Source organism: Patagioenas fasciata, chromosome 1 (genome assembly GCF_037038585.1).
Source record: "Patagioenas fasciata isolate bPatFas1 chromosome 1, bPatFas1.hap1, whole genome shotgun sequence".
Taxonomy (NCBI): domain Eukaryota; kingdom Metazoa; phylum Chordata; class Aves; order Columbiformes; family Columbidae; genus Patagioenas; species Patagioenas fasciata.
In genome coordinates this window covers 114,797,378-114,824,820 of record NC_092520.1, presented here as the reverse complement: position 1 = coordinate 114,824,820, position 27,443 = coordinate 114,797,378, and the positions used below count along the sequence as shown (strand labels likewise).

The following is a 27,443-nucleotide window of genomic DNA, read 5'->3' as shown; positions in this document are numbered from 1 at the left end:
CTGTCTCTCACTTTTTCCCTGTCGTCTGATGTGGGCCCTACTTGGGCTGCAGTCCCTTTGGGCACATATCTGCTCCAGTGTGGAGCACCTCCTGCTGCTCTGACCTTTTTGTTCCCTCCTCCTCCCTCTCTGCCCCCACCACCCTTCTCTCTGGGTTTCTCACACCAAGTATTTTTTTCTCTTTCTTAAATGTTTCCCCAAAGTGCCACCATCTTGGGTAATGGGCTCAGCTGTGTTCTGCAGTGAGCCCATTGCAGAGCTGGCTGGACCTGACTGTGTTTGGCACAGAGCAGCCCTTGGGCTCTTCTCACCAAGTTACCCCCCGCAGCCTACTCATTGACAACCTCATCCAATACTCTACCATGAAAATGTGGTGTTGGTTTCAGTAGTTTGGTAAACTGAGATAGTCTGAATGCAGATACAAGTGATATTTTGTTTTGATAAACATGGGAGGCATGGCTTTTTCTTTAACGCTTTTTCCAATACGTGTTCTTTCTAATAGTGTATCTGGGAAAGACTGGACATAAGTCATAGTTCAGACACAACCATTTCCTCTGAATTAGTTTATGTACCTTCCAATACAGCCCTTCTCAGTCTCTGCAATGGGACAGATTCAACAGCTGCTTGTGGACAAGAGAGAGGGCTGCTTGCTGTACCACTTTCTTAATCAAATGATCTGAGTATACTTATGTTGTACAATAACTACACGGTTACTCTCTCCTCTCCTACCCCTTATGTGACAGCACCTACACGTGTATCACTGTCCCATGATGAGAAAGCATGTGTCCCTCATGGTGTGATGAGGACCAGGAGACCACATGTGATACTTGAGCATGAGAGTAGATGCATTCCAGTGAAAAGACCAAAATGTACTCTATCCATGTGAATTGCTATACAGTACCCATACACATTAACAGCCTTGTTCTTGTGATTTGTTGGGAGCTAAGGTGTTTTTTCTTCTGTGACAAGGCCCTTATGACAGAAGGTACTAGGATCTAGCAGTGACTGGCCAGTCACAGGCTGGTTTGTTTGCTGTGTATATAGCCCTTAGGCAGCAGGGAGTAGGCTGTGAACCACAGTCTGGCTGGGCTTGTAGTCTGTTGGTTGTTCACCTCTGACAACAGCTTCCTTGAAATATCATCTGGCTTGAGTAACAGTGGGGAGCGTAATTTCTATTCTGTCAGAACCCTGTCAGACATAAAGTTTATTTGTCTGATTAGACTTGTGATTCTAACCTAAATACAGAGTTGGCTATAGCTAACTTCAATCAGAGAATTGCCAGTATCCCTGTAAATAATCCTTGCTATTGGATGTAAACACTTATATAGAATATAATTTCTTTGAGGGTAATGAAAGAATAAAATTTTTAAGATGGAATATTCATCAGATTGCTATACAATCTGAAAAGGACAGATACTTACATACATTTTTTTAATACATTTTATACATTTTTAGACATTTTGCAACTGAAACTCATGAAGAGGTCCGTAGTTCCCAGTTTTAAGTGGAGTTACTCACAGAGTAAGAAACTTACATCAGTAAGGTTGGTAGAGCACGTTTTACTAATTGAAAAATGTTGTGGTTGTTTATTACACAACGTTGTTTTTTCATATTTTATGCTAAGCACACACAGGCAACCCAACATCGAGGTGGTATTTATTTCATCTAAATTTATTCCTTTTGTATACATCTTGTCTGAACTAGGTGTTTAGGCCCTCTTTCTAGTCTGTGGAAAGAGATCATGAGCATCACTTCCAACATCTCATTATAGCAATCTTAGGAAGATATGAATCATCTTCTTAAGGTGCCTGTCTCTTCCTATTAATTAGAGAGGAAGCCTAGATAATTAGCTCAGACTAAATGCATAACTTTAGGATTAATAAATTTAGATGAATTAGTTTGTACCATGAGTGCCTAGGTGATATGGGACAGCTAGGCATTAAACTTCTACATAGTTAAAATTAATATTGGCTGAATGCAGCCTTTTCTTAAGTTTTTTATCTGTTACAATCAGCTGTATTGAGAGCCCTTGAGTTTTATCATAATGCAAGTATAAATAACAACAGAGCTGTTTAAAAAATAATAGCCCCACACTTTGAGAACTAATTAATGTAAATGCAACTTTTCTTTAAAAGAAACGTCCTTTTGGAAATAATATAACATACTGGATCATTTTATTGATGTGCTACTTGCTAGCTTTGCATAGGCAAAGAAAAATCAACTAACCATTTCACTGCTATTTCTCTGATAAGCCACGTTGACTAAAAAGAGTGGTTATAGATAAAGGAATATTATGTTATAAAATCCAAAGCGTTGATCTTGACAGGCTCCAGAGGATGCCAGTCAGTAGCAAGAGAGAGACGGCTTTTTTTGGATTTCGAGGTGTTTTTCTTATTTTATGTTAGGTTTCATGTTTTCCTCTGAGATGTATTTGAAGACTACCATTTCAGTGGAAACGGCTTAGAAACTGCTTTCAAATTGAACAAAATTAAAATCTGGTGTTTAGTGGTTGACCATTTGTCTTGCTGTCCCTCTGAAGACTTACAGAGGGACTGACTTACCAACCTTCAGATCTGTGCACTATCGCTGTGAAGGCAGTGTATCGATAAAGTTTAGTGTCTTAGTCCGGTATTACGTGTAACTTGACTTTTTTTTCACTTTTAAACATGTTGTGAAATATTGCTTTGAATATAGATGGATGGCTATAGTTGGGTGAAGGTGAAGGGTGTAACCAATAAGATTAAGCTGTTGTTTTTATGTTGGTGCAATTCAAATGGAGATAACCAAACTCTTCTGTTAATTCCACATGTAAAACTTGCAGTCCTGCAGAGCTGTACAGTCTTTATCTGCTTGTTTATCATAAAAACAGAAGCACAAAGTTTTAGTCACAGTAGTTCTTCCTCACGCCCATTTGACACTCTTGAAAAAGGCAGTATTGGAAACAGTCATTTCACATGCCATCTAGCTCTGGTATATCAAAAAAACCTGACTCGACAACTTTCAAAACTGTTAATTGAGCTAGATATCATGGATGATTTTAGCTAAGCCTTCAAATTATGTAAGCAAGTGTCGTATTACTTTGGTTAATATAGCCTCATGAAGTTCTTATTCTAATTGTCATATACATTAAAACAGATACTTGATAATAGCACGTCAACAGCTTTACACGTTGTAAGTCAGCATTGTGTAATATTTACTGAAGTTGATATGGATTTCAAAAATGAAGCTTTCTCATCTATCTCATCTTTCTGTTCCATCACCATGTATTTGTAATTTTTTATATATTTATGCTAAACACAGAATGTATGCAGATGTAAAATCCTTGTGAAGTGTTGAACTGTAAAGACAGAGCAGAATTGCATCTTTCCTGTGTGCTCATACGTTTTAGTGATGTGCAATTACTGAAAGAGTTCTTTTAATTGTTTAGAACTTTTGTCTCTGTTTTACAGGAAGTGACATGACACAATCACTAGCAGTTACTCCTGATTAGCTTTTTCTTTTTCTTTTTCTTTTTTCTTTTTCTTTTTCTTTTATTTTTAATGAAAAGCTTTTTCTGTCTCAGGATAGTGCGTAACTGCCAAATAGTATGACTACCTGTGTTATCTTGTGATTCTCTTTTACTATATTGCTACCAGAGCCCAGATTCAAAATTAAATTTCTAATGAACTAACAAGGAATCTTGTGAAACAGTAATAATGGAAAACAATATGTGGTCTAAAATGTGTATGTGATTATACAGGTTTCTATTACAAATAAAATAATGACATTATGTCACAAAAGATAATTTTGTCTTCCATCCAGGTTATAATACCAGAAATATTTTTGTTATTTATTGCTACTGCCATTAAGTTCTTTTTTTTAGTTGAGATGAAGCTAGAAAATTCTTGAGAGACCATTTTAAAAAGATACCTAAATCAAACTCAGATTTGATGGAGGCTGTGTGGCTTCATCTCTGTTTGATTCAGATCCGGTAACTAATCGTACTTGAACAAGAAACATGATTATTTGTTCTGGTTTTCTCAATTCATGTTAGGTGAATTTTTTGTCTTACAAGACAACTTTTAGTAAATTAAATACAGATTTTCAGTTATGTACATAATTACCTGAAGATGCATGTTGAAATCTAATGGCACTTTTCAGAAACATGTTTCAGCTTTCTTACAGACACAGATACCAGTTTACAGATAAAGACAGACCCAACCCACGCCGCGAGAGTGCTGAATGCAAATCAGTTCCAACCTGGGAAACTAATAGTCATCCTAATCTAGCATTGAATCTGAAGTGCCTAACCAATAGTTAGGATGGAAGATTCCTGGGTCTCTTGGGCTTTTCTGGGAAGGAAAAAAAAAAGGAAAGAAACAAATGTGAAGCACATCAAATGTTCCTGGACCTGAGGAACTGGGAGAAGTATGTCTGACTCTGATGAGTGGAGACGATTCTGAGAAGCTATCTTACCAGGAAGGAGAAGAAATAAGAGAACACTGAAAAATCAGCATTAAGAAATAGTGAGTTTACACTATAAAAAAATATATTAGAAGCAACCGTTGCCACTGATCATTTTGAGTTGCCACTGATCATTTTGAATACCATAACTGACTTTTTGCATGATCTTAGCTTGTTGCAAATGCAAACTAATTTTTGTTTGTCTAAATGAATTAGCATTAGGAGCAGACCAGAAGTGTATGGTTTTTTTTCTTTTTTTTTTGCAGCCGTGTGGCTAAAAGGTGCAGCAGATATGACTGGCTTGTAAGAGAGGAATTGAGAGATTTGAACAAAACTTAATCTGATATCAGGATATTATTAATAGCATAGAAAATTACCATTTTTAAAATTGTAGCAACTTTTTTGTTTCTCATGAAGCTGAGGGGTTTTCTCTTTGCAAAATCTTATGGAGGGCAGGGTTTTCTAGTGTGTTTACAGCGTGATATTTATGGAATCTTTGGGAAATTTTTGGAGTTTTGACATTTATTTGAGCAAGGTAATTTTTTTTTTTTTTCATACTGCCTAAGGATAGCACAGCATTTTTAAATGAGGTGAATATCTTTAAGTATTGCTTATTTCATCAGAAAATACTATACCTTCAAGGATAAAGTATATTAAGTATTTTCTCAAAGGGTTCTGTTACATTAAAAGAGTAGCTTAGAGATAAATTGCTTAATCAAACTGAATAAAAATGCTGGGATGATTCAGTTGGGAAGAGGGGTTTAAAAACGTTTCATATCATCATTCTTGTAAGAGAAGCATTTGTCTGTAGTAATCAGGATAAGGATGAAACAACTAGCAATATCTTGAACCAGTTATCCTGGATGGGGGATGAGAAGGGAGGGGGCGGGAAAGACAGCTCTTCAGCTTTTATATGATCTGCCAACATTTCTTAATGCAGAAAACTTAAAATAAGTGTTTCCTAAATCCATATGAAATACCAACAAATAGTGGATTATATCTATTATTTGTTTTCATCCATATGTTCTTATACATTTATACTAAATTTGTTCTAATTCAGATAGAATATATGTATTAGAATCCCAAAAATGTAATTTGAAGATATGTAGAAGAAGTAGAATGTGTGTATGTGCACCCACATACATGTGCAGATGTGTATATTGACAAATCTATGTATGTATGCATGTAAATAGGTTCGCATACAATGATTAAAATATTGTAGTTTGAAATAGCACATATGAAATCCAAATTTTTATATGACTCATGTTGTAGGAAATTAAGCACCTCTTAAATCTATTCAATTTAGCATCCACCTTGGGAAGAAAGAAAATACTTTTAGTCCTATTATATCACAGGGAAAGTGAAGCAGAAATTAAAAATTGCACTTATGTGTCCTATATGCAATTAAGGAGAAATAATGCCACCTGAATCTAAAACATAAGCCTTCAAAGCTGAACCCTACTGCAGAAATATCTAAAGGATGTTGTGGAAGTAAAACAAAATTGAATTGGTTCAATGCAAAAAAAAAAAAAAAAACAAAACCCAAACAAAAAACAAACAAAACAAACAAATAAAATAAAGCTAATTTAATTGGTTCAAAATGGATTAAAACTAATTCATGAAGGTAAAAATATCCATGAGTAGCTGTTCAGTACAGTGTTCTGCTGTCCAAAATACCCTAAATGCTGACTGCCAAAAGCTAGAAGGTTGCACTAGTAAAAGAATATACTTGCCAAGTTTCTTACGTTATTTGAATTGGCTGCTCTTGGAGACCACATACTAGTTTAAGTGGAAGCTTCCTCTGATTTGGTGTAATTGTTTTCATGTTGGGTCTACACATGCCTGTCTTTTTACCATTAAAAACCCTGGTGTGACACAGGTGAACCTTAGCATTCTCAGACCTTCATTCTTTTCACGTCCTTCTCTTTTTACTCCTCCGTATTTCTTTGCTGTTGTCCGTTCCACTCAATTTCATCCATCCAATTTTTCTGGCTTTTCAAGCATATCCCTTCAAGATGCGTGAAAGTTTGCTGCAGAGAGAGTACACCAGAGAAATCAGAGTTGTTGGGATTAACTTTTTTTTCCTGATTCCTTGTTGAGTTCCCTTTAGGGATGTGATATCAGGCGGAGGCAAGTAGCTTAACACATGAGAGTGTCTACAGATGCTCCCTCAGTGTGGAGGAGCGTCCAGCAACATTGCATCTGAGACATCTTTCAATAACAATTTTTTTTGTTGTTGATTTGCAAAATGAGAAATGAAGCTACTAAATGATGATAACTTCTGCAATAATAGATCCAGACAATAAGAATTTTGGCACTTTGTAAATGAAAATCATCCAGTTGATACTGGTCACAGCTGTTGTTAACTTTGCTATGTAGATTTATTTAAAATACTACATTAAGAGGCCATATAGCATATATAGCAGAAGTTTTTCATATTTGAGCAAGGTGATTAATTTTCTTAGGCATTTTGATGAATAGGTTATATTCCTGCTGATGTCTCTACACAGACTTGAAATTGCTTTAAAATTCATTAAATTGTAGTCAATTTATTTCTAAGATACTTCACACATTTTTTTAGGTTTTTATTTCATTTTGGAAAATAAAATACAGCTACTACTCTTGTTTCCAACAGTAACCTTGCGCAGTAAAAGAAAAATTAATTTTCTCTGTTCATTAGTGGCTAAAGGATGAACACATTCAAAAAGACTACTCTCCATGGCCCCATACCTTCTAATTAAAACACAGGATATTTTGTTTGTAGTTTGAGTCAAATCTTGAATTGCTGTTTGTAAAACTTGCAAAACCAGCTATCTCCATGCCTTTAAAATTATTATTAGTGGCAGGAGTATATATTTCTGGGTTTTATTCAGATAATATGAAACCTACAGCAAAACAGTCATTCTGTGAAATAAATGTGCAAGTCCTGCAAGCATCTCTCCAACTCTATATGTAATGTCACCAACATATATGTCACCCTTTTCGAACATCTCTGTTGCCATGGGCCCTGAGACCCTTGCAGGCTGAACAGTGGAGTAGGAATTTAAGATACAGGAGCAGGTTGCTCCTGTCCTATGGGGTCAGCATGTTAGTTCTTCTCTTGCAACACATGGGAAGCAATTCACTCTTGTTTATGCTCTGAGGGAAGAAAGGTAAATCTACTGTGCACATTAAATGTCTGCAGTGTGACAGGTGCTACACATCTTCATTAGTATGGTAATTTGATGAAGCATTGGTTAGATGCATCCCACCAAGCAGAACTGCGTTTAGTGTTCCAGTCTTAAAGTTTGTGTGTGTATTTTCCATGTCTGAAACAAAGTGGATGGCTTCCCATGGAGTAAAGCAGGTAAGGATCTGTTGCTGCAGTGACAAGGCTGGGATCTTTAAATGTTGCCAACTGAAGTCTAGACCAGAACTATTGTCATCAAAGTGAGGTTAATGGCTTATAAAGTGTATGTTAAGCAGTAAAAATCAGCTAGTATAGTTATTAATGTTTTATCTGTGTATGAATAAGCACCAAAAGAGTAAAAATCCTCTTTGCACCTGTATTTTCTGACAGAATGGCAATAATGAAAGTTCAGAATCAGAAGCCCCAGTCTGTGTTAGTTGATCCCCACTATTTTGGTCTCTTCTCACATGTATCAGTCCCACGTCTTATCTGCCCAGGCTCTTTCCAGTCAGTTCTCTTCATCTGCCTTAATCATAACTCCTCAGCTCTTTCATCCCAGACACTCCCAGTTCTCTCACCTCTTTTCCTCAGTTTGTTTTCCTATCCACTGCAGCACTATCCCTTCCAGTTTCATAAACCCTCTACCACAGGGGTGTCATTTTCACCAGGGGCCACATCAGCCTCGCGGTTGCCTCCGAAGGGCCGAATGTAATTTTAGGACTGTATAAATGTAGGAGTAGTTACATTCGGCCCTTCGGAGGCAACCGCGAGGCTGATGTGGCCCCCGGTGAAAAAAATTAATTTGACATCCATGCTCTGCCATTCCTCCTCATTTCACCCTGCAGCTCAGATTCCAGCTGGGTCTCAAGCTTCCCTTCTTGCTCTTTATTCAAGTCAGTGCAAGCTCTCTCAGTTCTGACTACTTTCTTCTCTACCAGTACTTTTACCCACCACACCTCACTGATTTACAAATGTGTCTCCCTTGATGTCTAGTTCTTTTGTACCAGCTCTTCCAGTTCTGGCTTCTTTATCTTCTCTCTGGTTACTTTCATCTATCATAACTCCCTGATGTACAAGTGTTTTTCTTTCTTGAGCTGCTGTCCCTATTCTTTCTGGGAATCCTTGTTTCTCGCTCTCATTCCTACTCTTTCAAATTTTTACCTCAGTCTTGGTATCCTCTGCTTTCCGTCTTGTCCCAGCATAATCCAGAGTGCAGAGGTGACTCATGCCTTATCTGCATTTGAAAAAGGCTGCCTGCATCCAGAGCAGATGGGAGTATTACTAGGGGCAAAAGAGAGAGAGTCTCTGCTCATTTTCAGATGTGTATACCTGGCACAGTCCATCACAGCCTAGAGGCACTTGATTGTAGCCAGGGCATAGTCAGTGCAGTTTAAAACAGAGATATGGCAAGTCCCTCTTTAGGTAAAATGGCATTCATAGCATACACATCTGCAGATAGACTATGCTTTTATCATAAAAGCATATCATGGTATGTAGTATTGTATATAATAAATTATTCATGTTTTAAGTTCGATATACCACGAGCATTGTTTATAGAACATTGTGATATGATATCAAATATTTTCACATAATTTTGCTGTAGGCCCTGATACTTAAAACGTTTGCAAGGAGCTTTTTCTTAAACATTGCATTCAGTAATTAAATAATGCATCTCTTTACCCTCTCTTTATTCCTTGTTTAAGAGAAATTCAGTCATTTACTTCAGCAGCAGAATTGATTCACTTTTTTTCTGTGATGAACCTTAAAAAATTTTTTTTTTGTTCTCATGATTTCTTGCTGTGTATTGCATCTGTGTATGCAAAAGTATTGTCACTGAGGTTGTAACTAGTTCTTTGTCTATATTTATAGTGTGCAAAGGAGTGGAAGGAAAAATTAGCTATGTACTATGTATTGTTTTTTAAGAAATATGAGAGAGAAAATAATGTTAAAAAAAAACCTCTTGAGAAAAAAAAAATCTAAATGAGAATATAGAATATAATTTTCTGTTTTACTACACAGTCCAGGGCAATGATATTACTGAATTAGATTACGAGTCAAATTTTTAAAAAGTCAATCTATTATGTTTTTCACCTGTTCCTACACATCAGGAAGAAGATGAGAGTCCTTGTATTTCTAATAATTTGCCAATGTGCCATAAAAAGTGTCAAAACACACAGTACTTCAAATCCCAATGTCATTTTACTGATGGCTGATGATCTTGGTATTGGAGACCTGGGATGTTACGGGAACAGAACCTTAAGGTATGATGATTAATTTGGGAAAGTCATAGCTTGATATTTAGTTTTTCCATGAATTTGTAAAGTTAAAAACACTAATATATTGTGAGTTTTGATTAGGTTCTTTATAAGTAAACAAAGTTCATACCCTTTCCAGAGAACAGAATGCTCAATCTTTGTTTTCTTAAAAAGAAAATAAGACATCTGATATATGTATCCTGGTGAAAAGTTGTATCGTAAACAGAGAATTGAGCAACCAACCACATAAGGATAGGTCTAGAGAAGGAAACTCTAATCAACAATTTTCTTATAAAATATACATGATGCAAATACTATGAGTTAAGTATAGTTTGAAACACTGATGATTTGAGACAATCTTGTCACTAAGCAATTGGAAAGAAAGTACTGATTTTTTTTTCCTTCGTTTAGTTTCATGCTGTAGTCAGTAATTTCATTAAAACAAATGTTAATATACTTGAGTGATGCAGCAGTGTTCCCTAGTATGGTCATTACCATCAGCCATTACCACCATTACCAGTATGATGGTTCTGTAAAAAGCACAAATTGTACTTTGTCATTGTGTTTCAGTGGTACAAAGTTTTTAATCAAGTTAAATAGAACATTCAGACTAAAAGCGCTGTCCTGTCAAATGTTAAATACTTTTGTTCCTGCTGAACTTAGTTAGAAGTAAATACTCCTTATAACTTAAACTAGCTTAAAAAAAAAAACAAAAACAAACAAACAAAACCCCTCAAGGTACAGCTCACTCACAAGGACTAGAATTGCTCCAAGATGTATGTCCTCTGATGTGAGAACTCAGGACTAGATCTTCGGAGTATGAAGAAATTTCATCATACCGCTTGTTATCAGTAGGTGATATTATAGATAGCAAAGTAGTCTGTTGGAAAATTAATGTTTCTGACTATTAGACTTAGATGATAGGAGCACTAGTGTGCCTTGAGGTCATGGTCATGAATCTTCCAGGTCAGGGACCTATTAGTGCATCCTGCAGCTCCTGGCCAGTCTGCATTTCTAGTTTTTTTCTTTAGAACCAAGGGCACAGAATTTCTTTCTGCAGGAGCCAGTTTTGTTCTGCATAATGAGACAGGTCACAGACAAGTTTCCCATGCAGATACGGAAACTTGGATGTGCTCCTGGGTTGAATATTGCAGGCATGGTCATGGCAGACATGTAAACATCGTTAATATAAAGCCTAATGCAGAGTCATAACCATTTTCATCTCCTCTAATAACTGATACCACCATACAACATTACCCCTACCTCAAAAAACTTTTGCTGAGGAAAGACAGAAGTGACACCAAGTAAAGAATAAAGAAGCACAACCTTTCTTCAGTCTGTCCTATCCCCATTGCTGAAGCAGAAAGGCCATGTAAGCAGCAATGTTACAGTTCTGGGTCAAGGAATGCGTTAAAAAAGTCTTGTAGTATAATGCGTCCAAGTGTCACACTTTAGTACTGGCCATGAAGAGTAGATGTAGGTGGGGAAAAAGATTTTTGTCTCAATGCCACAGTGTCTGGGTTCAGTGTTGACACCCAATGTAAAAATAGTTGACACAATAGTATTTAGAATTTCACCACCACCATGGTTTTGATAATTTGCACACAGTAAGTCTTAACTTGACTTTCCTGATAGTTTTTGCCTCAGATGCCTTAATCTCACCGTGCCCATTTCCAAATAATCATCTTTATGTATTCTTTTACTTTTTTTTTGTGCTTATGTTTTCCTAGAACCTCTAATATTGACAGGATAGCAGAGGAAGGAGTGACACTTACTCAGCATATAGCGGCATCCCCACTTTGTACTCCAAGCAGGGCAGCTTTCCTGACAGGGCGATATCCTATCAGATCAGGTAAAATACCATTACTTTATTTACATATAAATATAATATTTTATTTGCAGTAAACTGTATCCATTTTTTTTTTCTCTGTCCTTTCTTGATATCTTTATCATTACTGGGTTAGGTACTCATTTCAGTGACTAATCAAGCTCAGCAGGGTTGGTCAGTTTTTGAAATTTTCCATATGTATGGGAAGTTTTCACATTTCAGAAGAGTTAACACAAAAATAAAGCTTTTTAATTGGGAATTTATTTTTTTAAAAAAACACTGAGGGAAAAAGCTGATTGTGGTTATTTAATGTAAGGAGCAGACAAATTCCATTTACTTCCTCCATTGTCCAGATGACCCTGGGGTCTTTGCCTGCATTCCCAGTTGGATTCAGGCTGCTCCCAGGATACTGGTGGGCAGCCTGAGTGTTGAACATCACAGCGATGCATCTAGAAATGTGGAAGAACCCACTGCAAATCCTTCTGCTCAGATATTTCTGTTTCTACAAAACCTTTTGATTTAGACAAATTGTTATTTTTTTCAGGGAAGAGTGGGGAAGGAAAACAGTTCATAAAGGTATTCCAGCAGCCCTTAAAACTGAGAAGAAAGCAAAAAATCTCCCTCCTTTCTAAGTATTTTTTCCCTATCTACCCATATACAGTATTAAGTATCCTGTGTATATATGCATTTTATAACTTCTCGTACTTTGAAAGTACCTGATCCAAAGCCCATTTGAGTCAGTGAAGATCCAGTTCATTTTAGTGTGCTGGGACTGAGCCCCTCAGTGCTTAGCCATGCAACTTTAACATTCCCTTAACATCATTTTTAGCAAGGATCATTATACATTAATCAGATCGCTTGTTCATTAGTGATAAAACATCCTGTCCTTGCTTCTGGGAATGAAAGCAAAGCAAGACTCAGGAGCCTACTTGATATGTTCGTGCTCATTCAAATCAAGTAACAAGCTTCTGCAAAAGTGCCAGCTAATATAACTTGCTAAATTTTCTATTACATTCAGCTGCAAAGGAAAATTTTATATACCTGTTACAGCTATATTGCTATTAATATTTACTGTAGATAAAGCTACAGATCATTTTCCATTATGATCCTTGTTCTTATTTCTGAAAAATTAGCATTCGAACTGTTTTTTTTTTCTTAACTGATCTTCTCTCAGTCATAGCTAATCATTTGCATGTAGTTGCAAAAATTGAACTTTGTCTTAATTAAATTCCAAAATCACTAAATATGGATTATTTCCAAACATCAGTGAAGAACTAGTAAAGGATTATTATAGAAGATACTAGATTCATGATGTGGAAAAAAAAGTTAGAAATTTAAAACTCTTGCTAATACACCTGAATAAAAATATTCCATTTGGTGAGATGTAAACTTGGAAAATGGTAATGATGAAAAAGAAAAAAAATCATAGTGTTCTGTACTTCCATTCTGGTAACTTATGGGAATTACACTGATTTCACTTATAAGCAATAGAAGTACATAAAAATAAATATAAAGAACTGTATAATAAATAAATTATAGATCTGTATAGATGCTAAAAACTAGCTAATCTGTTGATCAATAAAGCTAGCTGGGGTGAAAAACTGAAGTCAACGTATGAAGAGTAGGTTGAGCTCTTTTTAATAAACCAGTCTAATGAGTCCTTTTCTCATCTAACCGCAAGGTATACCTGAGGGAAGACTCTGGTTGTCTACATCAGTCATGTAACTTTGGCACTGCAATCATCCAGTTGCATAATTCAGGTTTCCTGGAGATACATCTGCACAGATTTGCATAGATATCCTGTGTTCTGTCTGTCTACACTCAGAGCCAGCTCTCGTCTGGAATCCTAGTAATTTAATTTTCATGAACCTGAGCTCTCAAGTTCCTCAACCTGAGAGCAGTTTATAAGCTGCAGTTTGTGAAGTTTGAAATTACTGGATGTTGTCTTGTTAGCTGGTGCCTGCTGCTGCTTTTATGCACTCTCTGTGCATTGAGTCATGTGTCTTCATGCCATTGGAACACTGGTCGTCTCCCATCAAAGCTACGTGGCCTCACTCCTCTATTCCCAGAATCAGACTCTCTCTTGCTCTTTTTTGACCTCATGGTATTTACATGCCCAGGTATAAGACCACCCTGTTTCCTCTGCCTTCCCTCAAATAATCTTAAAGGCTTGTAGAAAGCCACATATGAGGAAAGTGGAAGTTTCAAGAGTGGAACTTGGGAGTGAAATCACTTAGTCCTCAGCTCCATTTCTTCCCTGTGTTCAAGAAGAATAAATTTGGAAAGCTCAACTTCTTTCAGATAAGTTATACCTTAGAATATCTACAGAAGGGGCTGCGTCTGTTCATATTATGGCTGGCCCCATGATTATGAGCAGAGCATTTTTTCTCTACTTCTCAATTTCTGGTGTCAATACGCAAAAGACCTCACTCAGCTAAATGGATGTTTGTATCTGCCACTTGCAACATTTAGCATCTGGTGGTAGTATATCACTCAAGTGATACCACCTAAAGGAAAAAAATGCATGTAGAAAGAATGAATGGAAATTGTTTCACTATGTTATCCAAGTGACATTCATTTTCATTGTATTTAGGAATGGCTGCTTTCTCACGAGTTGGTGTCTTCTTGTTTTCTGCCTCTTCTGGGGGACTTCCTTCTGAAGAAATAACTTTTACCAAACTCTTGAAGCAGAGAGGTTATGCAACAGCTCTAATAGGTAAAATTGCACTATATACAGCAATATTTTTCATTCATTTCAATCAAAAGAACATTAGCTTTCCATATAGGCTATTAAGGGTCTGCATTAAGCTTTTTCCCCACAGCATAATGAGTTTATTTTCCTGGCACAAAGCTGAGCACATTCCTATGCATATGTACAAAACTAACCATGTAAGTATGTCTAATTCATTTGTGAATAGTCTCATTGTGCAAGGTACTGAAGAAACATGATGAACAAATTGAAAATTAGTTAAGCTATTGAAAAGTTTTCAGTATAAATAGGAATTTGATTACAACAGAGAGACAATGAGGGATTGATCACAGGGTACAAGTCAGCACAGTTGTAGGATTTGTTTCACCAGTTTTCAAATATCCATAAAGTCGATAATGGAGTACCTGGGCTAACCATCTGGCTTCTCGTCTTAGTCATCAGACAGAAATGGGCATTTCTGGGAAATTTGTCTCATCCTATGGTAGATGTTTAATGCAAAAAATGTGTTTCTCTCTCATTATAAAGACGGTCAGACAACTAACTGCACATAAATATTCAGTGATGGGTAAAAAGATTCCCACTAGATGAATATTAAAAAAATTGAATGAATATCATAAAGAAATAACGTTTAAATAATGTGCGGGGTTTTTTTTCCTGATTTGGCCACTGACTTATTCCACACTGCTTACTTTAGAAGATTTTTTTAAATACAACTTTTACTATATAATGTATTTTTCTATTGGAATTGCCAGGAAATAGTGGCTTACAGAACATCATACTGGAATATTACTACATTAGTTTAGACACCCAATTTGTTTTTTAACTGTAACAAAAGTTTGCAATTTGGGGAGTAATTTCTGTTTAAAAATCAGGCTGTTTAGTGAGGCTAACAATTTGCACCACTATTAAAAAAATATTTGTATTATGTAGATACCAAATGTCAATGTTCTTAACTAAAAATCCCACTTAGCTATACCCTAGTCTTAGAAAGTATAAAATACCTTGATGTCCTGACAAATTCAAACCAGAAAACCAGAAAATCTTAGCAGAAATATATTTGGTGCAGTTGTATTTGAATGATGATGCAAAAAAGCCATTCATAATTTGTCTTGTTCATCATGGAGTTAATTCATACTGGTCCATATTCAAATAAAGACTGCATTTTTTTTTTCCATTTGTAAGAAGTACTGTAATCCAATTTATTTTCTGGGGCTGACCTAGTTAATGTTCTTTTTTTAACCACATTCACTGCAACATGACAGCTTGCCACTTATATCTCCAGAAGTTCTCTCCATGATGCTTAATGAACAATTCTTCCAAGTGGCCTGAATGATAGCTATGAAACCATAAGATATAATATTACCATATCCTTAGAGTATAATGAAGGCTTCTGAAAATCAAGAAGTGCATTAAAATTAAGGATAAAGCATGTGTAAATGACAAAAAGAAAAATTATGTAGATTTGAAGACTAGATAGGCAGACACTGATTCCCAACCAGCCCATTTTCTGCCTCTGCTGGTATTCTTATCACATTGTATCGGTCTAGGTCACAGAGTCTTTGCTTGGTTTAATCTAACTCAGCAGTTCCCAAAAAATTAATTGTCAAATCCCACACCAGTGATGGATTGGCATAAGAGTAATTTGAAGCCTTTCAGTTCCTCAAGCCTGTACTGTCACTTTTTATTTTTTCCCCCAAGTTTCTGTCCCCTTTACTCACTAAGGACATTTTTATTTCCCTAAATGCATTTTCCTTTCTTTTTAATTTTTGTTCCATCCTCTGAATATATGCTTCCTCTTGCTTGATACATCCCTAAATATATTTTAGCTCTAAATCTACTTTATGTGTACACTTTTTTATAACATTATTTTTCCCCTGTGACACAAAGAAGCTGACATCCAATAGATCTGGCACGAAGAGACACAATGACAAGATCTGCAACAAAACCAAGTTTTCTCAAAAAAGGCAGATGCATTGAATATGCAATGTTTCACCGGTTAAGGATCCTGGAGAGTAAGAAGAAATATTGATGTTTTGTAGGGAATAGCTATTCATAATGCAAAAATTCCACTGAAAGCGAATGAGTGTTATTTTAACTACTGCAGTACTCAATTACAGTTGAGTAAAGGTCAGCTTTTCCTCACTAGTGTTATCCTGTGTGTTGTGTAACATCCAGAGAAGTTTAAAATCTGCCTATATAGTTTATCTCCAAAGTTTAAAATGCTAATGGATAAACTGGGACTTGTATCTTTCCTCCAGAATGAGGTGTTGTAATATTTGGACACATCACAGTAGTGGCGTGCTGAGTCTACGGAGTAGGATTAATAGAACAGTTTAAAATCTGACCATATTAATAATATATGCATATATGTTTTATATTATTTTTGCTATGTACTTCATATAAATATATTTATTTGAGTACAGAAGATATTCCTGTTTGCATTTTGCTCTGCATCTTGCATCTTACCACTTATCTGAAGAGCACAAAATCATACAACGAGAAATATATTGTTATATACAACTCAGTCTTCAGATTGTTCCTATTTCAACTGTCTGAGGAAAAAGTAGAGAGGAAACCTGCATTTTTGCAGCCTCTTCAGCATCCTGGGTCCTGAAACTGAGTTCCAAATTAAGTTTCTTGGCTGAATAGAACTTGCCTCTCATTTCGACTTGCCTTTTCATTGCATTGCTTTTGCTCTGCAGAAATCTGAATTGTAGCTAAAGGAGAGGGGAAGAGTGTCTAGATGTCCAACTATTAAGGTACACATGATTTACAAATAACAGCATAAATTTCACTCAAAAGCTTGATAGAATCTGCTGGCAAAGAGGTGAGAGCATTTCACACTGCTCTTAGATTCAGAAGAGCCCCAGGATATAAAGCACATTACAATAATCTGTTGAAACACTAGCTCAAGGCAGGGGTTATTGCCACAAGACTTGAAACTAAACATCCATTGTGGACCCAGTCATCACTTCCATAGTAGCACAGGTTCTATCAAAAACCTCTACTTCATCAGCCATTGGAGAATGGCAATTGTGTCTCTCCATAACAGCTACCAATATAATTTGAACCAGACTTTCTGCTGCTTTTCCCAGCTAACCTGCTGTCTACTTTGTTTGCCTTAAGTTACTTCTGAACAAATCTTTGTTTTGAGGCCCAAGCTTACTTTGACATTGAAAAGTTTGTTGTGCTTGCTAAAACTTTTTTGACAAAAATAAGACCTATAGTTTCCCCTGTCCTAATTTGTTGTTGCAAGATTCTTCTGTCCTGGCTTGCAGATTTATTGAGATCCACTTTAAACAAACTTCTTTATATCATAATAAATGACCTTGAAAGTATATTTCATTTATTTGGGTTACTTTTTCATATTTTTTTACTAAATTGTAAGTGCTTTGAGGTTGACAAATGAGAGAAGAAAGAAAGCTTTAAGATAATTTATAATCATGATTATAAACCTCTACTTTTATTTCAACTGTCTAACTTGATCAGAGTTCTTTCATGCTCACCTTGCTACATATCTGGCTTTACAGTTATTCCATAGAAATGGTCAAAAGACAGTAATGTAAACCTAAGAGAAAATATTAAAGCATTTGTTTTCCAAAATCTGTGTCTTTGCTTGCTGGGAATGAAATTCAGACTTACAGTCTTAGCTAGTGCTTGATGGCACCATTATGACATCTAAAAATTCAGTGCAGTGATCTTCATTGCTGTTTTCGTAGTCAGCCGCAATGATGTTCACTGGACTGTGTCAGAAGTAGTGACAAGAGCCATTCTGCCTGGAAAAAGCCAAATCCCACCTCAGGTGAGGGGCCATCAGACAGTAAGTGGGAAAACTTCTGATGGGATGAGAAGGCTGTAGAGGCCTCCATTTTACTGGCACATAAGCAGGCCTGAAAATGCTTTTATACCTGCTTCTGTGTTATACAGAAGGTACTTCTAACCTAAGAGCATCATGAGATGTAGAAGCAGAACAGGACTCAACTAAGCATTCAGTTAGGCTCAAGATTTCTACGGTATTTTTCTCTACCTTTGCTGGTGGGTGAACTTAGGCACATGACATTCCCATCCCCTACCTTAGTTCTGTCGTTTGTGAAAGACAAATAACGACATTGAGCCCTCTTTGCTGCTGCAGTACCAGCTACCAAACAGATCTGTTGCACTAAACTATGCATAAGCATATGGTCAGGGGTTGTACTTGAGTCATAAAAAGAATTACCTAGATACTTATTGTAATCAGCATGAACATAGATTTTGTTACTATAATGCAAATCAGACTCACTGTTTCCGTGTGTTAGTCAGTGTCCAACATTATTGTGGGATTAGAATGATTTCCTAGTGAGACAAAATGCTGTGAGAGATGGTATTTGGCAGTAATTTACTTGTTACTGTTGTTTCTTTTTTATTTATATATATACATATATATATATAATGTCCATAAATAAAAAAAATATCTCCCTCACTATGTATATATGTATATAGTGGGGGAGGTTGGCAATTTCAGAGATTTTACAATAATTTAAATAGTAAATGCCTTGTTAATTTCACTATTCTTGATTTATTTTCTGTTTACTAGTTTTCTTTTTTCCTTATTGGTTCTTCCTAAGAAAGTGGTAGCTGCTATAAAAAGATTTTTTTTTTAACTACTTAACTACATATGGACAAAGGCTTCATTTTCAAAGTTAGCTATCTTCTAGGGCTCTGTTACCCCTCAGTGACCTGCTAGCCCACTCAGAATTTAATGGTATCCATCAGGAGCTCTGCCAAACTATTTCTAACTAATATGAAGAGGCAGACATGAAATAAAGTCTTTGATGAAGGCATAAAGAAAGATTAGGTAGAAAATAAGGATCTACACAATAAATGCTTGGGGCAGGGGGATATCAGTCAGATAGTGACAGTTTCATGTTTGGAACAGTGCATGTTATAAGTTTGATGATTTAACTACAAAAATTCTCCTTGTCCTTTTCTCTTTGTAGGGAAGTGGCATCTTGGGATGAACTGTGAAAGCAGTAATGACTTCTGTCACCACCCCCTCAGTCATGGATTTGATTACTTTTACGGGCTTACTGTGACCAATTTTAGAGACTGCAAACCTGGCCAAGGCAGCGTATTTTTAAAAGGGGTTCAGAAAACTCTTGTCATCCCAGTCCAGATTGCTGGAATCACCCTGGTCTCCTTGGCAATAGTGCAGTACATTGGCCTTCTCAAAGTACCTTTCCAAGCCTTGAGTTACTGCTTGTTAATAACCGCTATTTCATTTGCAGTTTTGATTTTTTTCTTTTATCATTTTCGACACCTGAACTGCTTCTTAATGAGGGACCATCAGATTATCCAGCAACCACTGTCCTATGAGAACCTTACTCAGAGACTGACAAAGGAAGCCATGCAGTTTATAAGCAGGTAGGTTTCTAGCTGTGTTATAAGTTAATGCTGGCATTTCACAATGACAGTGCTTCAAAAAGTAGAAAAAAAGTGAACTGATGAGCACGAGGAATAGGCTGGTATATATTACCATCATTTTTTTTCCTTTAAAAGACAACTGAAGTTAATCTCTTTAGTGAAAGTGTTTTGTTTTGTTTTCTATCAGATATGTCATAATTTTCTCTATAAAAATTAAAACTATGTTTACATGCTTCAGAAAAAAATTAAAATATCTAAATTTCTTAGGACTTTCATTCTTGAGAATTTCATGTAGATATTGTCATTTTAGATGCCTCCACTTTTAATGCAGATTCATTTTGAAAATATTTGATTTACAGAAGTTAGGAAATAAGTGGGGTTTTTTAAAAACAATTATTTTTCAATAGCCGTGACATTGGGTCACCTAAACATTGGATGTGCGAAGTCTTCCTAAGTCGTTCTTCATTTTTGCAAAGTTAGCTACGTTGGCATTATTGTCATCACAGGGCTTTGGATGGGAACAAATCATGAAAGTATACATTTGCATATTCTGAAATACGAATCAATATATTTGGAGCGAAAATATTTCATTAATTTAACTTCTTGAAAAATATACCAAAGTATTTTGCTCAGTTGCTTTTGAAATAGGTTGCACTGCTTCTAAAAATACTTAATCAAAACTTATACAGAAGTCCCTTAATGACTATTCTGGAGAGTATATTCCAGGCAGTAACTGTGAGTACATTCACATGGTGTCAGTGCTGGATGAAAACTTATACCAAAGAATCAGAGGCTAAATTTTCTAGACTTAAACACTGCATGTAGTAGTCATCAAGACTGTTAGCAAGAAAGGAATGTTTATCTAAAATCTTGATTTCATGCTGCAATTTTTCTATCATTTCTGTAGTTATAAATATTTTATGTGGCTATCTCTGCTTATTGTACCAAAGATTTTTTTTTTAATATTAAATTTCTTTAAGTAAGTCTTCCCAACAGTCAACATTCTCATGAATATTTATGAACTAAAATATCTTTATTTCCTCTTGGCAATGGTGACTGATGTAAAGCTGCCTTCTCATCTACATTCTAACTAATTTAACAGTGAAATACTTTGTTTACTAAAAACACACACACACACATAGCCCCCTTTGAAAATTGTTGACAGGTTATCTGCTTAGTGACCAAGCATTTGGTGATTTTAAGAGACTCTTGAGTACATGAACTCTATGTAGGCAGGTTCTTCCATGATTTACAAGTATGTTATGTACCTGTAGTGATTCAGAATGTTTTGTATAGCTCTGAATGTTTCATTAATTTTGATTCAATGGCAATAAAATGGTAGCCCCAAAACAGGTGAGTTGAAGATTGGAAATCAATGCTAGAAAACAAGTAACTCTTTTAACTTTATTATTATTCATAATGTGTCCACTGTCGTTGTATAGCTTAGGCAGTGTTTAGAGCTGGCAAAACAACATATCATCTAAGTCAGCATAGCATTGTTGTCTCAGCTGGAGGTAGGTGGCTTTACATCAGCTTGGCGCTTGACCCCAGTTCTCAACATATTTTCCAGACAAAAATGATGTTAAATTGAAGTCAAGGTTAATAGCATGTATTCGTAATTTACAATGAACTTTGTTACAGGAATACTGCAATTATAGTGAGAATTATAACCCAGACAATTCAGAGTCAATGTTAAATTAAAGAATATCCAAGCACATTAAGGTATTGAGAAGCAATTAGGGCATTCAAGCAATCTTAACTGTGCCGTGTAGTGAATTCACATGCTAAGTGTATGACCATAAAACTTGCTCCTGGGGATAGGAGTAATTAGATTAGTATTCACTGAACTGATCTGTCCCATACAGTAGTATGAGCAACAAAATCAATATTTGCTTTGACACACTGGTTCTGACATGATGTTGTTCAGACGTGTCAATTCCAGTGCATAAGTAGACCTTTGCTTGTATGACTCATCTACTGACTTTGGCCATTTGTAGGGTAATGGCCATCAAGAGGCAACCAGGTTGCAGCAGCAATCAGACATCTGGGACCCATAAGTGAAGGGCCAAGACGTTTTTGGAAGCTTTGGTTGCTCCACATCGTTCTTATGGTTCCACTTCTTTCAGCAAGCAATATCCCTCAGTCCTTTAGCCACATGTAGACGATGGACTTCCTAACATTGTTCTCTTTTCTATCTATTTCTCTGTTAGTCAGATTGTCAGCTTCATGACTTCTTACCATGTATATAATAATTAGATTTTGTATTTTTCAAGTCTTCTTATAATTTCTTCAGAGCATATAGCTATGTGCTGTCATACTTAATTTGGTCTGTTTTTTGGAGACGTAGTATTGTATTTTTCTTCCTTTGTCTAGTGTATGTGTGTTACAGTTTTTATTTGTTCCTAGGTATACTGGAAGAGAGCAAATAAAAGATTCAATGCTCAGAAATGGCACTGGAGAAGGATATATACAATTACAGGTGTCAGATCCAGTGTGTGTAAACGCATACTAATTTAGTTGCTCACCCTAATTGTAAGTGGGTGGGTCAGCTCTGTGTATGTTAATTCTGATTACTTTTCACCAAGAGCAAATGTATGTACATATTGTAAACCTATCAGAACACTCTCTAGACATTACAGAATATTTGAAAGTCAAATAAATGCTGTTTTTTCATGTTAAGTTCAATGTGGTTGTCACTCACGTGTCTTCAGCACATCCTTTAATGACCAGCTGCACAGACAATCAAAATCTGGGAAATGCCAGAGATCAGTTTCTAATGTATCAGAAATTAAGAACACAAAAGTACCACTCTGTGATACAGAATACCTCTCTGACAAATTTATATAGCTGATTACAATTGGTAATATTTTTTCAAATCCTAATAAAATCTAGCTTGTGGAAAACAGTGTTTACATAAAACTTGTTTATATTGAGCAGCTATGGTGAAGATGATATTGAACAATTTTCATACATTTTTTTTTCAGTCATGGATTGCATAGCCATAATATTCAACATTTTGTGATGACACTTAATACATATTTTTCTTTTTATCTAGTCTATTTCAGTCCTTGAAAGGCTGTTACAACACATTCAGATTTATTTTCATCTACTTGAGCAGACTAGGGTTTAGAGTTTTTCCATATATCGCTAGGTCCTAAGATCAGGCAGTTGACATGTTGTACTGCAGTTAGAGTTCTGAAATCAAGTGTTTTTATCAACACTACAAGAGTATTCCTTATAATTTACAGCAAAATACAAATTATAGAGAAGAGTTTGTGTATCTTTGTATATACATGATGAATATGTGCACATATATGAAAAAAGGATAGTAACTTATAAGCCATAACAACTCTATTGGATCTTCATCCCTTTTTCTCAGACCTCTGCTTGTTCCTTTTGAACAAAAAGCTAACAAGAAGCAGCTGTGAATTCATATACTTTTGGGCTATCTGAAAATGAAAGATTTAAGTAATTTATGAATGATTGAGAACCTAACTAGTTCAGGGATGAGTGACAGACTGCCTTGTAAATTGAACACTTCTAAAAAGCAGTAGATCTGTATACTGGGCTCCAAAGTTTTTTGGGGGAAAGGGATTTAGTAATGAAAATACTTTGCAGTAGATGAGAAATATCTTTCTTTTTCCCATGCTTACAAGAATGTACTTTTTCAAGGGGAAAAAATTGTTATCTAGAAAGGAAATAAACACATATATGAATTGTGTACCTTAAGCATTTCAGCAAAGAAATAGGTATGCCATTAGAGATGTCAAAATTATCTTGTCTATTTGCATGGAAGAATCGTTTCACAAATGCAGGTAATAGTAGTAACACATTCTACTTTCAATATCTTCTAGAAAGAGACAGACTTTCTGTCTTTTTACTACTTTTTTCCCCTTCTAATTCAATTTTCAACACCTTTTCTGGTTTTGATAAGTTACCCCCAACTGGTCTGGAGGACTCTTTTCTGATTTTGAAAAATTCGGAAAATCTGAGATTTGTAGTTTAAAGATGTGTCTTTTAAAAGAGTAAGACGGAAATATTTATTCATGGTAACAATGATGTTAGCACTGTTAGCAGTCAGAACAAACCAAAATCCAGCTTGTACGACAAAACCCTGCTTTGATAAAACTAAGCCAAGGTTTGCCTTTTCTTTCTACCAGAACAAGGCTTAATGAGGTGCATTCAACCTGTCCCGTTTCAAAGAGCACTGTCTAATTGGTGATTTAATGTGGAAGTAGAGGAGGGAGCCATGGGAAATAAGCACTGGATGAACTTATCCACTGGGAATGATATTAAACAAGAATGTTTTAAGTAAAAAGAGAGTTACAGAGAGGGAAAGTTAGGTTTGCATCTGCCTGTGTCAACACACTGTTACATATTTGTGCTGAAAATATATCTTCAGATTATATGCTTCAACCTTTTTGTTTTCTTTCACTTTAACTATGACTCTGGTGGAATATGATTATGTGAAAATGTCATATTCTCATTCAATAAGTTTTATTAAATCATATGTACTTATCAGAAGTAATGTATTTTACCCCTATATCTATTTCAAATAGTTATTTGCAGGCTATTTTAGTCTTATGGGTGAATTGGCTAGAATTTATAAGATTTTGGGGATTACAGAAACAATTCTTAACTCAATTTTAACACAGCACAGTGTTTACCCAGGTCAGGCGAAGCCAAGTGTATCTGCTTTCATAGTTATCTGCTGTGGATCATAGCACCTTCCCTGATATACAGGGTCTAATAATCTAACGGGTTAAAAATATGTACTTTATGACAAAATGTGGGGATAATTTTGCATCTAGAAAAAAAATGCTGTTTGGAAACATCATATCTGCCCGTCATATAAAAGGTTTATTTAGAATTTATTGTGAAAAAGTAAACCAAAGCCATATAGAATTGTACTTGAAATCTCAGTTTGATTTGGAAACCACAGGCCAACAAATTCAGAGCCCCAGCTGTTGCTCTGCTGCAGTGCTCTTAAATTAACATCACTGCACAGAAAAGCAAACAAAAGTACCCAAGGAGTTTTCAGTGAAGCAAATATTTAGAGCAAAATTGCAGGGAAAGAGTTAAAAGACCCTTGTGTGAAGCACAAAGTCAGCTTAGTTGTAACTTGCTCTCTCATCCACTTTAAAGCTCTGTTTTAAAGCTCAAGCCTGAACTAGATTCTTGAGTAATTTGAAAACTCCTCACACTAAATAAGAACCTAGGAGTACACAATGAAGAGGAGTCACCAGCAACATGATGCATTTAGGTGTTTTCAAGATTGTTAAGAACACATTAAAGAATGTCTTATGACAGTTGTGTGTAATCTGTCTGGCTACTCAGTAAATTGAAAAGACTGTGTGATTCATTTTAGGATAAAATTTATTTCTGTGTTTGTGTAAGTGAATCTCATATCTTTTTGAAACAGAAGTTCCCTGTGTTTGAACTGTGTAAAAGATAGTGGCAATACATTTTTGAAGGAGCTGTTTACTGAAGTGGTTCAGGAGTTAAGCTGTTGTCAAATTTCTCTCCTGCCTAGTAGATGATATTGTCATCCCATTTTCAAGGTCATGGTAAAGGTATTCAGTCATGATTCTCCTCAAAGAGTTTGGCAGGAGATAAATAGCTGCCTGTGATCTTTTATAGGATATTAATAGTTGAGATACTTCTCCACCTGACAGTAAGCTGTCAATCAGAACCTGTCAATTTGAGTTGCAAAGAAGAGAATGATGTAGTGCCTTTTCATATCAATTTTTGATTTGATGACTTTACATGAAAGTTAGATCTTTGTGTTCCATCTAAAAAAAAAAAAAACCACAAAACCAAACACCTCCCCCCCAAAAAAACCCCAAACTAACTAACCAAAAACAAACAAGAAAACAACAACAAAAAAACCCCTAAACCTAAGTTATTGTCTCTTGAAAATGACCTTTAAAGTGGAGGTTGTTGATACTCACTTTTAGCAATACAGATATGCATTTAGAAGTATGCACTATCTCTGTGACATTAGAACAAGGCAGTTTGCATGAAAAGTAAATTATGCCTGCACTATTATAAGTAAAATGTAGATTTTTCTTGCATTTTCCCCTAGAATTTGTGTATTACTGTCAATTCAGTGAACTGTGTTTAAGGAAAAAGTCAAAGATAATCCTATGCAGTAAAAAATGCAGGTTGTTAACCAAAAATCTGACTTGCAGAAATGTTCTTTAATGAAAGGTCAGTATTACATTAATATACATATGAAATATTAAACTTATAAGTATACTTTCTTTTTACTTGAAGAGCTGACATATTCAGTCTTTTTAATTGACTCAGAAATCTCATGTGTTGTTTCTACAGTAATGAAAGTTTCTCACATACATGACCTCTCAAATAGCAACAAACAATTTCATGGAAAGTGGATCTTTCATTAAAGATATTGTCTTCATATTTTGAACCTGTACTTTAAAATACTAAGATAATGGAGGATACATGCACAAATATTTGAAGATAATTCAAATATTTTTTTCCATTTTCCACATGAAAAATGTTCTATTTATTCCATCATTTTTTAAAAAAAGGAGACACTTTTTATGAAGAAATAGTCCCAGTCAGAAACATGCTTATCAAGTGAGTAATCTGGATAAAATTTTCCCATTTTGAGTTTATGTACTGCTGCCTATGCCAGTAAAAAAAAGCTTTAACCATGTAACTTGTACAAATGAAGGTCCATCCAAGAAGAGAGACAAAATGGGTCATAAGTATACTAGGTTAAACCTACTTATTTTTCCTTAGCAGTAAAATATTCATATCATATGAATCCTGTTTATTAAAAGACTTTGTTTTCAGTTTCTGAAGGTTAGATTTATTTTTGGTTTCATTTTAAAGAAACAGTTTGTATGTGCATGTCTGCATTGTTCTTCTGCTCCTTAAAAAGTGAATGAATCAGCCTGAGGAAATATATAGCCTCCCTTTGATGTTGAATCACAGGTATTGTCCACCACAGGCAGGCAGGAGAAAATATGTTATATAAAGCCAAAAATACTCTGTAATTAGCTTTAAGGTGAGATACAGACAAGTTTTCTGGGTAGTGCTTTTGTGATTCAACTGATATTTACAGCGTGCTTCATGTAGTTCAAATACTGTTAGAGTGTATAGCAGTAAAATTGGCTAGTACCGCACAATTTTAAGTGAAGTTCTATAAATAATGCATAAGGAAAAGTTCTTACTTGAGCAGTGCTTTCACAGCCTGCTGGAACTGATCATAAATATCGTGTTGACAGATCACATGTACAGAAAAATTTACAGATAGTCTGTTTATTGCATTCTATCTTCTATATCAGTTCAGGAAATAGGCTGAAGACAATGGAGGTTGTTCATTACTGTGAGAGGAGAAAGATTTATTTCTATTAGTATGTACTTTGAGATTACTTATTCTTTGGTACAACATATGTTATGTACTGATCACATGCATACACACACACAGAGCATTAAATAGCAAGAGAAGATTTGGACATGTACCTTGGTCCAGGACGGAGAAGGAGGAAAAGTACCAGTATACTTGATTTGATATAGTCACAGAATCACAGAATGGTTAGGGTTGGAAGAGGCCTCTGGAGATAATCTAGTCTGACCCATCTGCTAAAGCAGGTTCCCCTAGAGTAG

General features: G+C 35.6%; 1 protein-coding gene across 18 annotated transcripts in view; it reads left to right on the top strand.

Moving 5' to 3' along the window:
* The window catches only part of STS (steroid sulfatase), a 111,099-nt gene that overhangs the window by 14,306 nt on the left and 69,350 nt on the right, over positions 1 to 27,443 (top strand). For 9 of the 18 annotated variants that reach the window (XM_071813130.1, XM_071813093.1, XM_071813082.1 and 6 more), the window contains 5 exons: positions 1,456 to 1,543; positions 9,721 to 9,873; positions 11,598 to 11,719; positions 14,289 to 14,411; positions 19,382 to 19,805. In XM_071813130.1, the coding sequence (XP_071669231.1) occupies positions 1,476 to 1,543; positions 9,721 to 9,873; positions 11,598 to 11,719; positions 14,289 to 14,411; positions 19,382 to 19,805 (890 nt within the window). In that variant the 5' untranslated portion in view covers positions 1,456 to 1,475. Of the gene's footprint in view, positions 1 to 1,453; positions 1,544 to 4,153; positions 4,506 to 9,720; positions 9,874 to 11,597; positions 11,720 to 14,288; positions 14,412 to 19,381; positions 19,806 to 27,443 lie in introns of those variants that run through there. The other 9 variants (XM_071813111.1, XM_071813107.1, XM_065856107.2 and 6 more) reach the window with 5 other exon arrangements.